Genomic DNA, 12952 nt, shown 5'->3' with positions numbered 1-12952 from the left:
CTGGATAGCTGGCCAATCAGAGCATACCTCGCTTTTCAGACCAATGAGGTTTGTAAAAATCGACGCGTTTCAGAAGACGGGGCATAGAGGAGAAACAATAATGTACAGTATGTGGAAAATAATGTGTTTTTTTAACTTTAAACCTTATAAACACATTTCATTACACCAAATACACAAAATAATGTTCTTTTTAGCAGCATCATATGACCCCTTTAAAATAGCCACGTCTTTGCTAAAAGTTGTGAATTTGCAGTTTGAATTCAATCTTTACAAGATGATGTGTAATTGGAGACATTTAAATGATGCATCAAGACAGATTATGTCATGAAAACTCACATTGTTCTGATTTGAAGGTGTAAAGTCCTCTATATCTGACTCTACTGGAGGATGCAAATATTCAGTGTCATCATCTATGATAAAATCATAATAGTCCAGTGTTATTAATGTTTTACATTGACATTACAATATCTGTCATCAACATGCCAAAAACAAGCTATTATTCTCATGTTGACAAATAAACACATAAAGATCTTTGAACAAAAACACTCTACTTTTTGTAACTGAACTGGGTTATTGAGTATTACTGCAGTACTGTCTAATTTAAAGCTATAATAAACTGTATTAACAATTACCAGAATCTAACAAAATAAATGACACGTTCTTCTTCTTTTTGGGCAAATTCACTTCTGACGACCTAAAAAAAGTGCAAACACAAGATCATCTGAAATAATCACACTGTAATTAATAATGTGACAATGTTCTGTGATTAATCCAGTTCTGATGAGGATGCACTCACTCTGCACACTTACCCTGTAGATGAATCAGAATCTCTCTATTAGTAAATAAAGAAAAAGGAAAGACAGGGAATTACATCCAAAATTGTATTTATCTTTATTTCAGAATTGTGCAGTGATGTTTTAAGATGAACAGTCATGTGGTTAGGTAAAAGTCCATGTATGTGTTTATGAAGAGGCTGTAAGTGTGTGTGTGTGTGCATGCTGACCCTGTCAGGCCTTTTCATGTTAGGCCTTCGACCGTCTGGCGAACCTTGTAAACAAAAACACCAACTCAGAAAATTTGACAATAATTCTCACATTGACATTTCACATTTTCACAAGTTGCTTACAAATTTGCATCACTAAAACAAATACAATAAAAAAAATTAAAAAAAAAAAAAATCAGTTTATGATAGAATATCTGAATTTAAAATTGAAACACTTACTTTTTTGGGGGGATTCTGGATCATGTAATTCACAGAACAGTCTAAAATGAAACATTAATTAGTTTAATTTTACTACATCTAAAACATAAATTGCTAAAAAAATTCTTTCATCCTACATAAAATGGTCTTCAAGGGCTCTGGCACGATCCTCTATGGCGCAGGGATAATGGTACGAGCGCTTACAACGTTTTACATCACATCCCGCTGTAGCACCGTTTTTTTTACAGAGGTGGCAAAGCTAGAAATAAACACACAGCAGTTATGCATTCACAGAGAAACAACACAACAATATGACGACCGTTTGGTCACAGTTTACATTTAATGTACAGAAATATTCATGTTAAATTATAATGTTGTACTATGCTGAACAATACAAATTACCATTGCAATCAAAATAATTCAACCCTCTGGAGACTGTAATAATTTGCAAAAGTAATACAAATGAAAAGTGATAATGTCAATATATAATGTAATGTTTTTGTAGTATAGCTGTCATAATTATTCAAATCCTATGTAACAGTGCTGTTCTTATCTCATATTTGTATGGCATGGTACAAAATTGTGTTAAGTTCTCAGAGACACAGCTCTCTGGCACGATCCTCTATGGCGCAGGGATAATGGTACGAGCGCTTACAACGTTTTACATCACATCCCGCTGTAGCACCGTTTTTTTTACAGAGGTGGCAAAGCTAGAAATAAACACACAGCAGTTATGCATTCACAGAGAAACAACACAACAATATGACGACCGTTTGGTCACAGTTTACATTTAATGTACAGAAATATTCATGTTAAATTATAATGTTGTACTATGCTGAACAATACAAATTACCATTGCAATCAAAATAATTCAACCCTCTGGAGACTGTAATAATTTGCAAAAGTAATACAAATGAAAAGTGATAATGTCAATATATAATGTAATGTTTTTGCAGTATAGCTGTCATAATTATTCAAATCCTATGGCATGGTACAAAATTGTGTTAAGTTCTCAGAGACACAGCTTATTCATAAGTTTAAAATGTGTTGTACCAGAAAACCTTTGAAGATGTTGAAGAAAAAGCACAATATCATCAAAGGGAATAAAAGGTTTGATTAGAGCAACTGAGAAAAACCCTCAATTTACAACCAAAGACTTTGCATGTTTCCTCCTTTCATCAGGTCATCTTCAGAGTATAAGAAAAACACTAGACAAGCATGACCTTCATATTGACACATCTTGCCAAATGCCCCTCTTGAGCAAGAAGAACATAAAAGGCCCACTATCATTTGGATAAACCTGTGGACTTCTGAAAGAATGTCTTATGGAGTGATGTAACCAAACCCATGTATCAGCAGTGCATCTGGTGCAAATCAGGTAAAGCTTATGAGCAGAAAAACACCATCACCACAGTCAAACATTGTGGTGGACCGGTCTTGTTATGGGGCTGCTTTGCTGTTGCAGGAAGTGCTAACATTGACTGTATGAAAGACATAACATATTATTTGAAGTACTGGTCATTTTGGCAAAGACTGATGCCTTCGGTGCAGGGACTGAAGTTTGATGATCAATGGACTTTCCTGCAGGACAATCATCCCAAATTATACATCTAAATCTACTTAAAGCTTGGTTCAGGGATCGGTCATAGAATGTTCGAGTGGACTGTTCAGTCTTCAGATTTAAGTCTCATTGAAAATATTTGGTGTAATTTGACAAAAGCAGTGGCAGTATAAAAAAACAAAGATCATCAGTGATCTGGAAGCTTTTTCAAGCAAAGAATGGGCCAAGATTCCAGTAGAGATGTGACAGAAGCTTCTAAGCACTTACAGGCAGCATTTGGAGGTTATAAAGAATAAAAGATACTGCACAAAATTTTGTACATGAATGTTTAGAGCCAATTAGATTTTTTTTTTCCATTTTCCATCAACTTTACATTCTCACAATCATTCTTAAATGTCCTATAATGGCTTACCAATGCCTTAGTTGAATTGGTTTCACACAATTTTGTTCTCGGCAGCAAAATCCCTTGCAGGTGAATAATTTTGATTGCAACTTTACATGTATTGTACAGAATTTATACTTTCGGAACATGTCACATAAAATACCCCTAATACACTTATATTTTACACTTAAGCTGCAGTTTATTAATATCTATTGTATAGGGGTGTGAATCGGCACTGGTTTCATGATTCGATTCGATTCAGTATCACGATGCATCACGATTATATCAAATTTATTTTGTGCATTTTTATTAAATTATATAAGCAGGTTTTTAAAAATAATTATAAATTAATAATAAATCAAAACAGTTGTTAAGAATTTAACCAAGTAAATATAGCTTCAAAAACATACAAGCAAATATAAAGAAATAAAGATGGGAAAAGACAACAAGTGATAAACAAAAAGTACTTTTAGTATCTGAGAGTGCTTTAAGTATCCGAAAGTTTACAGACAATCATAGTTGGGTTTTTCTTTTTTTCCTCAGCATTGCCGTTTGATTATCATGAGTTCATAGACAGTTAATGCACAGATCTATTTCGACATATCAGATGTTTGTCCTGTTCTGAAAACATAACTGACAGTTTACACATCAATCTCGTAATTTTCGTATCATAAAAGTATTCGGAGCTGCAAGTGCATTTAACCGCAACCGCGAGCTTCAGGACAAACAAACACAAAGCGCACGCGAAAGTCTGTCAGTACGTGAGTTTCGTGCATCTAATACGTACTGCATTCCAAACGGCATAAATGAAAGCATATCTAAAGTAAAAGACCGAAATAACGGCGGATGGAAGCACATGTCTCGCGCATATCCTGTGCAAGTCCGCCGCGACTGTCTCGGGAGCGCACAAGTGCCATATGCGGGAAAAGCCAAGCTCAGAATCGATTTCTCAGCTTGATCGATTGCATCGATGCAACTATTACTTTTAACACCCCTACTATTGTAGTTTATCATTAAAGTATTGTGTATGGACACTGTGTTATGTGGGCTATTACACAATATATTTTGAGAAAAATATTCACCAGTTAAAATTAATTATAACGTTTTAGAGGCAGTTAATGTGTGTTGTGCATATGCTTTTGCAATGATATTTACTAGTCTTTTTCCTCTCTTCAGCTCTTTCTTTACATCTTCTACATCAAATCCAAACAGGTCGTCATAGGTGGGCGATTTCTTGCAGTAGATCCCTGATGCAAACAACTGAGGACACAATAAAATAAGATAAGCATTAAAAGTTATATATAGAAATTCTTAATGGATTTGCCTAGATTAAGGTGAAACACATTAACCTAATCCAAACAAAACTATGAGTAACAGCGAACAGCACTAACAATTAACTTACAGTACATTTTCGTAAGGGATGCAATATGAAAACATAGCCTAGGCCTACTTACCAAACAGTTTTGATGTGCGGAGATGTTTCCTTTGGAGGAGAGAGGCCCTGTGATTTCAGTTTCGTCTGATTTCTCGCAAAGTGCACAAATAATTTTATTCTGAGATTGAAATTGATCCGATCCCATGTTGAGCTCTGCTTGATGACATTCAACGACGATTCAAGTTTTTATTGCAATGTTCCTTTAAGTTTCGTTTTCATTTTATTGTGTAGAAGGCGGGTCATTTTGATCTTTGTCATCTTGCATGCATAAAAACACTCTTGTTAACTACTCGAGCTCCAGACAGTAATCTCGATTATCTCGGGCAGTACATTCAATCAAACAGATCTTCAAAACTCAACCAAATATCAAACTATATCAATTTATATAAAAGCCAAAGCTTGTTTTTTTTCATTTCCTGTAATCACAAACGACTGTGATTGGCCCATCATGACCGGTGCTGAGAAAAGTAACAGTACCACGTAAAGGCAATTATTTTGACAATCGTAATTCAATCGCAACTTTAAAAACATTACAATAGAGACCGAGCGCATTTAGGCCACGCCCACACCGGGGGGAAAAACAATCCAACCCTCTCCATTGACTTTATATTGCAGGAAGCTGCCTCCTTGTCCTTTCTGACTTATAACAAAAAAAAAAACAGAACAATGCATAAAACCTGCTGTGTGACAAGGTGGTCAGTAAACAAGCTAAAACCCCCAGAACTACGTTTTTATAAGCTGTCGACCCAAAAAACCGAGCGTTTAAGGACACAAATAGCTGTAGATGTCAGGGTATTCCACGTTGGGCCATTCACTTGGATCATTTCTCAAACAAAAGGAAGGTAAGGAAAAGGGACACTGACATAGACCAATACAATTTAGTTTCTCAATATGAAGAGTTCATTTGCAAAAACAGATAACTCCGTTTTTAACAAGTTTCAAAAATCATGTTTTTTCATTGTTCATTCCAATTAATCTCAGTCATACTGCAGTTGGGTTATCTTGATTAGGTTGAAAATAACTAAAAATACAGCTAACTTAACACAATAAAAACATGATAACATAATAAAAACATGATTTTTGAACATTTTTAGAAACGGAGTTATCTGTTTGTGCAAATAAACTCTTCATATATCTCCTCCTCTCAGGTTTACATAGAGTGGTGAAATAATCCTTTGACATGGTTAAAAATAATGATCATACTTAAATCATTATATGATATATATTCAAGTAGTCGGACTCGGAAATGTCATTGTGTATATTTGATCTGTTAAATTTTATCTATTAAAATAGGCAAAAGTCATTAGTCAACTATGGTTTTATTTTTATATGCATATATATATAAAACAATATTCATTTGTAAATGTATTTTACATACAAATGGCACAGGGTGATCACAGTCACTTTGAGAAACAACATCTGCATATATGATATGCTTGTTTTACACATAGGTCCTAGTTTCCTGCATTGTACAGTACACAATGATATGTCACATGCTTTCACATTGGAGATCACGGGAATTGACAATAGACATGCCATATCCCAATATGGACATCATTACTGTGACAGAAACAAATACTAAGTTTTACGGGATATGAAACATGTATCACAGCATACTATGAGACAGTGTGTAAAGAGCTGGCTCAGGTGTCTCTGTAAAACACATTATATTGGTGCATTCTTAGACGACACTCTTAAAAATAAAGCTTTTTGGAAAGAACTCTCTTAACAACAGTCATTTTTCACAGCTCTTTGGAGAGTCAAAAAGTTCAGTTAGTGTCAGTTGGTCAAGATGGTTTCTTATAGATTTAAAGAATAAAAAGGTCCTGTAAAACCCTTTTTGGCACTAACTTTTTGTGGCTAGTATGACCCCTGCTGGTAGATGTTTGGTTCTAAGAAGCATTTTTCTCCATTGACAGCCATTTAAAATTAGCTGCATATTCTGACAAAAAAGCATTTTGTCACACTGCCATTGTGATTACTAATGGACAGCTTTCTCCATGTAGGCTATTCATTAAAACTCTTTGGTTCTACCAGAAACCTTTATTTTAAAGAGTATGCAGATCTTCAAAGTTAATGGGTTATATACTGTATGACTCATTTCCCTATTTTCAAGAGTTATGCACGAAACCTAGCGTATTTGCTGTACACTTATGGCAATACGCACACATTCACACTTATCTCTCATTTCTCAGGATCCTCAGTCTCTTCAGAACACTGGATCTCTTCCTCTATCCTCACAGACTGCAGCTCATCTGCACACTGAAATAAAGATAAAGAAATGCTTAAAACATGACACCCTTTTGCTTTTAAGTCTGACAGTGAAAAACAGACTTGGTCTCGTACCATTTTATCTTCCCTCTCCTCATCTGGGTCAGAGGTCACCTGCTCCTCTGCACTAAAGTATCCATCATGCTCCACAGAGGCATCCAACGAGAGAGATCCTTTAGTCCAACCTGAGACAGAGAAGAAAATAGTTAAAGACAAAAGATATTGTAGGTAAACATGTAAATGAGGTCAGAGATGACAGAGAAAGTACCACTGAAACCTCACCGTGATAGACAGAAGACAGACTAGTGACCATTTCCCAGAGCACAGAAAGAGCATGCGTGGATGTGTGTCAGTGAAACGTTCCGGGTTCGATACAAGTTTATGTCTATCAACAGCATAAATAAAAGGACAATTTGTCTACAAATAAAACATTTCTGTACAGAAGAATGAATAAAAGCGCTTTTCTGCTGCACATTTCTGCTTTGAAATCCTTTGTAATGTCCTGCTTCATTAACTTCCATTGTAAAGACATTTCTCTCTCAAACTGAGGGACTAGTCAAACATATTTTTTGTGTAACTGATGCTGTCGAACCCGAAACAATTTTGTAAAGACAGACGTAGCACCTCTCAGAAAGCATCAAATGAGATGCACATATAACCTACAAACATATGCTATCCTATAACATCTCAGTGGATTATGCATAAGTGTGGACATACGTGTGTGCTCAGTATGTGTACCTCTCCTACGATTCTGAAACAGGCTTGATGTACTGAACCACCTGACTCCGCCCATGTTAGGGTGTGGCCCTGTTTCTGGGAGGAAAATAACCAATCAGACTGCATCTCTGCATCTTCTTAGTTATTTCTTAGAATGGCACACCTGATAGAGTTTTTGTGTGAGCTATTCCTTTAAGGATCAGCTCATGTCTTTACCCTTTAAAGAGCTTGGTGCCTTGGTGATAATGAATTAGGTATTTTTAGCATCACCTATTTTCTATTTTTAACAATTAAACTCTATATTTGATTTTCAGTTTGCTGAAATAGGTCACCTAGAGGTGTAGGATCACTCCGGATATCCTGTCGTTTTGGTTTAGTCTCAAAACTGAATGAAGACCCTGTAGCCATCAAAAGAAACAGAAAGAAGTTAAAGGGGAAGTTCAATCAAAATGAAAATTCTCTAATGACACGAGTTTTTAGCTCACCTTTTGCTCTCCCTGTCATTCTGGGCTCTAGAATGTTCTCAAGTTCTTTGCCTCTTTCCTCGTCTGCCTTTGGTTTGTCCACTCCTCCACTCCTGAGGTTACTACGTTCATTTCTCACCAGTCTGAAGATGAGTTTCACTTATGAAATGAGCTCATATATGTATGTGTAAATGTGATGGCGTGTAATCGTACCTGTTAGTTGAGTTGGTATCTGAGGAGAACTGCTCAGGGGCCCTCTGTTGACTTGCCTCTACATAACACAAACATTCATTTGATGCATCTTAGTGGTAATTCTGCATTTTGCAAGTTATCTGAATGAATGAATCACATGTTGTAAACCCTCCTCAACTACTTATTTACGAACCAACCTAAAACCAGGTCCATACCTTTGCAGGCCTCCAGCTGTCCTGTTAGAAGTTTCCGGATTTCTGTTACCCAGATGGTCTTAACCTCCTCAGACACGGCCTACAGAATAACATATGTCACAAAGCCACATATAAACCCAAGTTATCTGATCCATGCAGACTGAACACATGTAACAGTCTTCTTAGAAAATCTGACCTCAAGACACACACTCTTGTGCTCACCTGTACTGTGTAGACCTCATCTCTTGAACTGGACCAGATCTCAAACTTCTTGCTGTCCCCTTTAGCATGCTCTGTTATTCCAATAGCAGCCATCTAATAAAGACAGAACAGAGACCATCAGGTGTGCAGGCTATTTTTTTACTTTCAAAATAAAACAAATTGCAGTATGAAAATCACTCTTTTTGTGACCTTACTCATTTAAATATTTAAATATGCAACTTAAACATGCACACATTTGAATTATAGACTCCACAGAACCAACAGATGTTTAACCAACAGAAATTTTCATTTAAGTTTGTGCATGTTATAAAATATGCTTCTTGATTTTAGGATTAATGAAAGATTACACTTTTTAAAATGACCCATAAAAATATGAAATGTCACATTTGCTATTTTAGAAAAATGTCAGATGAGGAAAATAACCTTTTAAAGACACTAACGAGCAAATTTGACAATTTTCCTCAGTTCAGGAGAAATGCCATGCTTAACAGAACATAGCATAAAAGAGGTGATTTATCAATATGAGCTCAACATCATTTTGTGAAATCTTTAGCTAAGTATTATTACACTAAAGACACACTTACGCTGAGCTCCTGTTTGAAGCTATATGAGGGTGCTTTCTCGTATCCCTCTCCGCTCTCCTCTCGTCTCTTGCAGAAGAGCAGAGCTTTCTCATGCAGGAACAGGTGTCTCTGCATGGGCTTAAACCTGGCAAGCTCCATCACCTTCACGTGACCTCTCTTATGCTCCGCCCACACGCTGAACGACCCCTGCATCAGCAGGCGACCCAGGTCTCCAAGGTTACCCTGGATGGAATCAATGATCATTGCTTGGAATATCGTGGAATAAAGAGGAGTGAAAAACATTAATGAACAGTACTGGGTAAGATGAGAGTTGTGTGTGCATATGTGTTTTACCTCATATCCTGTGATGGCGATGAGGTGCATTGAGTCATTTACAGCCTTCAGGATACCCAGTATGGAGGAAAGAGCTGCCTGCAGCTCCACTGAGCCTTCACAGCCTTTACTGTACTTAATCATCTCCTAAACACACACACAAACACATACATTGAAAAAATCTTGTTATCGATTATATGACCCCTTTAAAACAGATCCAGTGAAACAGATTATTAAAATAGAAGAAGTTAGGGCAGGGATCCATTGATTTTTGATTGGATGAAGACAGATATGAATGTGAGTTTGCAGTCGATTGTACGAAAGAGGGAGAGGTTTAAGCAGAGTAAACGTTTGGAGATATGTCACCAGACACAAGTCTGTTTTCATCGGAAGATTTAAAACACATTTTTAAAAATGAAATGTATACATGGATGAATCATTCAAAATAAGATCAACAATATGCATTTTCATTTCATGCTGAATTTAAGATGCATTTCGACATTTATCCCATATTTAGATATCTAAAACAAACACTTCAGTTATGACATCTCCGTACACACACATAATGCAGTACCTTCAGCAGGAGTTGGTATTTAGTGATCCTCTGCACAGGCTTCAGTAAGTATGAGTCCAGTCCTAGTTTGTGCTCTAGTTTCTTCTGACACTCCTGATGGCACAAACACAATTTGATAAAGTTGTTTAAACTGCACTCTGTCACAGAGAGGGCCTGATGTCATCAACAGATTGCGGTTAGTGTATATGTGTTTCTGTGTGTGAGTGTGAGCCAGGGTTTCCTCCTCCTCAGATACAGAAGGATTGCGACTGCTCCTGTCAACTTGATCAGAGTTTACCTACACAAAGATATTCATTACTGAGTAACAGTCAAGTCACTTGCAGTGTTCACTATAATAAAGAGAGGTATATATAATTTGCTTATACAGAGAAAGTGATTTAAAATCACTAAAAAGAAAGGACAAACACTAAAGGCATTGTAGATGAATTAGACATACTTGTTTACAGGACACCCTGCTGTCTGAGTCCTCACTAATACAGATGTTCTCATGCTCCCTGTGAGCTGAAAGAGAGAAATAAACCAATCGCCTTCATTTTACACTTAAAAAAGATAGATAGATAGATAGATAGATAGATACCAGGAGATGAGAGTGACTCTGGTCGTGGGGCCACAGGTTGGACAGGTCGTGTTTGTTTGGCTGCTAGTTTCTTCAGACTGACCCTCCTCCTCTCAAACATCTCCTGTAGTGAGGCTTTCTTCTCAAATGCACGCTTTACTTGCTCCTGTACCATTACACATTACAGTATACAATATAACACAATATAATACATTATACATCATTACACTTTTTTAAAACCACAAATACAGAATCTGAATCACGTACTCTGTATTTTTTTATCATTTGTTAAAGATGTAAAAAATGTCTTAATTAATTCAACTCTTTTTATTAATAAATAAAAATATTTGGCAAACTATCTTTTTCCCATTTCATTTTGTGCTAAAAAATGAACTGAAGTAAAAAAACTGAATCATAAATGAATTGCAGGCATTGTTATGATTTCATATTGCCATACCCTGAGCTCATTGTTCAGTATGTTCTCATATTCCAGCCAAACTGTGCTGATCTCCCACTGCTGTTTCTCATTGGCTGTCTCCAGGTAACACTCCAGCTCTGACAGTGCTGACTCCGCCCCCTCCTGTGACTGGCACTTGTCAAGAGGCTGTGACGCTAGCATGTAAATCCCATCATCACACCATTTACACACCTAAAAGCGAAAAGGAACAGAACGGAACATGCTGGAAACTCATTTGCATACACAGTACATATGAAAGTGTGCTATGTATGTCTGTCTGTGTTTGTAGAAAATTTGCATGTAACTGTGCAACTATGTGAAGGTGAGGAGTTTAAACACCGTCACGATAATGGGTGCTTTATGGGTGGTGTAGGTTACTGGAATGAATATATTCAAACATAAACATAAATGTGCATGTATTTCTAGTCACCATTTCCAATCTTCTATGTAGCTCCATAGCCTGTGTCAGCATGGTCCTCTTGTCTTTGAGCTCTTGGGTGAGATTCTCTCTCACTCTCTGTAGCTCATTGCATTTCACTGCAACAGTGTTGTCAACATTCTGAGAGCTGTCAATCAAATACTGGCCCTCTGCAACCACAGACCTTACTCTGTCCAGCACTTCCTGCGGATAAAGGAATTGTGTTAGCAAGAGAGGAGGTACAAGGGTTATTGGAAGCTTTCATATAAATTAGACTGACACATTCATGCATATAGGTGTGTGGATGCACGTTTGCGACTGTAAGCATAACACACTAAGATTATTCAATGGGCGGAGACTCACACAGGCTTTCTTCTCTTGATTGGTCAGCTCTTGAAGGAGGTGTTCTGTTTGGGCAGAGCTTATTCCAACGTCTGAGAAAGCATTCAGCGTGTCTGTTGTCTGCTTCAGGTCTGTTCGCAACTACAAGACCATAGCAAATAAAAACAGTGCAAATGTTATTAATGAATCTTATGTTTAGCAGTAATAAGAATAAGCTATATAAGCATGAATGTTTTTAAAAATGCAAGACCTGTTGAAAGTTGTGCTCAAACTGGCAGAGTTTCAAACATAGATCCAGTTTATTTTGATGCTGAATCCAGAACTCATCAAATGCTGTAGAGCTCTCATTTAACTGGGATAACAGCCTGTAAGTCATCAGGGAATAGAAGAGAGAAAAATAAATAATCAGGAAATGACTGACAGTGCATACATTAGACAAAACAAATATTATAAAATGAGATGAAATAGTGTGAAAACGACAAGAATTGTTATTATTAGTTAAAACTAAATCTATTTAAATGTAATTTGATGAAAAGGAGTAATGTAGCTTTGGCAACTAACTGAAATAAGTTTAGGCTGAAGTACAAAAGTAACTAATACTAAAACTGAAATAAAAATTACGGCTATATAGAAATATATGTATATAAACTAAAACTAAAATTAAAAATTAAATAAGAAAATATAAATATAAAAGCTAATTCAAAGTATTAATATATACTATAATACTACATAAATAATATTACAATAAATGCAGCCGTGAAGTGTAAATCCACTCAGTTGTGCTATCCAATTCGCTCGAGTATAAGATAATGGTGAGGGGCGGATTTAGTGATTTGGGGGCCCCAGGCAAAATACAGGAATGGGGCCCTATACAATTTCACACATTTACAACCTTGAGGTTCCTTTCACTGTTGCTCGCTGCTGCACGACCGTGTCCCATTGTGGTTTCTAATCTTTTAGAATTTTCATGTACATGTTATAAATAAAGGATTTCTTTAATGTTGTAAATCCCTTGTTCACATTTAAACAGGTTATAATAGTATTAGAGTAGGTTGGACACTAGGTGGTGC

The 12952-nt window shown here is 36.4% G+C and overlaps 2 protein-coding genes and 1 long non-coding RNA gene across 3 annotated transcripts in view; all 3 read right to left on the bottom strand.

Moving 5' to 3' along the window:
• Window positions 1-1458, bottom strand: part of phf11 (PHD finger protein 11) — an 11224-nt gene extending 9766 nt beyond the window's left edge. Inside the window, exons 1-6 of the mRNA XM_016509661.1 lie at window positions 1339-1458; window positions 1223-1263; window positions 1004-1047; window positions 810-832; window positions 633-694; window positions 337-410 (exon numbers count right to left, since the gene is read on the bottom strand). Coding sequence (XP_016365147.1) covers window positions 337-410; window positions 633-694; window positions 810-832; window positions 1004-1021 — 177 coding nt within the window. The 5' untranslated portion in view covers window positions 1022-1047; window positions 1223-1263; window positions 1339-1458. The remainder of the gene's footprint in view (window positions 1-336; window positions 411-632; window positions 695-809; window positions 833-1003; window positions 1048-1222; window positions 1264-1338) is intronic.
• A 361-nt stretch (window positions 1459-1819) lies between these two features.
• Window positions 1820-4900, bottom strand: LOC107706082 (uncharacterized). The gene is made up of 3 exons (XR_001636130.1): window positions 4599-4900; window positions 4300-4404; window positions 1820-1911 (listed from the first exon to the last, which is right to left on the bottom strand). It is a non-coding gene; the product is annotated as an uncharacterized LOC107706082 (long non-coding RNA).
• Window positions 4901-5893: 993 nt separating this feature from the next.
• Window positions 5894-12952, bottom strand: part of mcf2lb (mcf.2 cell line derived transforming sequence-like b) — a 16653-nt gene continuing 9594 nt past the window's right edge. The window contains exons 9-26 of the mRNA XM_016509658.1: window positions 12133-12247; window positions 11904-12023; window positions 11553-11744; window positions 11123-11314; window positions 10687-10831; window positions 10546-10610; window positions 10321-10386; window positions 10110-10202; window positions 9557-9682; window positions 9224-9445; window positions 8640-8732; window positions 8439-8517; window positions 8245-8302; window positions 8053-8174; window positions 7900-7965; window positions 7589-7663; window positions 6926-7035; window positions 5894-6841 (exon numbers count right to left, since the gene is read on the bottom strand). Coding sequence (XP_016365144.1) covers window positions 6764-6841; window positions 6926-7035; window positions 7589-7663; window positions 7900-7965; window positions 8053-8174; window positions 8245-8302; window positions 8439-8517; window positions 8640-8732; window positions 9224-9445; window positions 9557-9682; window positions 10110-10202; window positions 10321-10386; window positions 10546-10610; window positions 10687-10831; window positions 11123-11314; window positions 11553-11744; window positions 11904-12023; window positions 12133-12247 — 2017 coding nt within the window. The 3' untranslated portion in view covers window positions 5894-6763. The remainder of the gene's footprint in view (window positions 6842-6925; window positions 7036-7588; window positions 7664-7899; window positions 7966-8052; window positions 8175-8244; window positions 8303-8438; window positions 8518-8639; window positions 8733-9223; window positions 9446-9556; window positions 9683-10109; window positions 10203-10320; window positions 10387-10545; window positions 10611-10686; window positions 10832-11122; window positions 11315-11552; window positions 11745-11903; window positions 12024-12132; window positions 12248-12952) is intronic.

This window comes from Sinocyclocheilus rhinocerous, unplaced genomic scaffold (genome assembly GCF_001515625.1).
Source record: "Sinocyclocheilus rhinocerous isolate Xijiao unplaced genomic scaffold, SAMN03320098_v1.1 scaffold2369, whole genome shotgun sequence".
Lineage (NCBI taxonomy): Eukaryota > Metazoa > Chordata > Actinopteri > Cypriniformes > Cyprinidae > Sinocyclocheilus > Sinocyclocheilus rhinocerous.
This window is presented reverse-complemented; position numbering and strand designations above follow the sequence as displayed.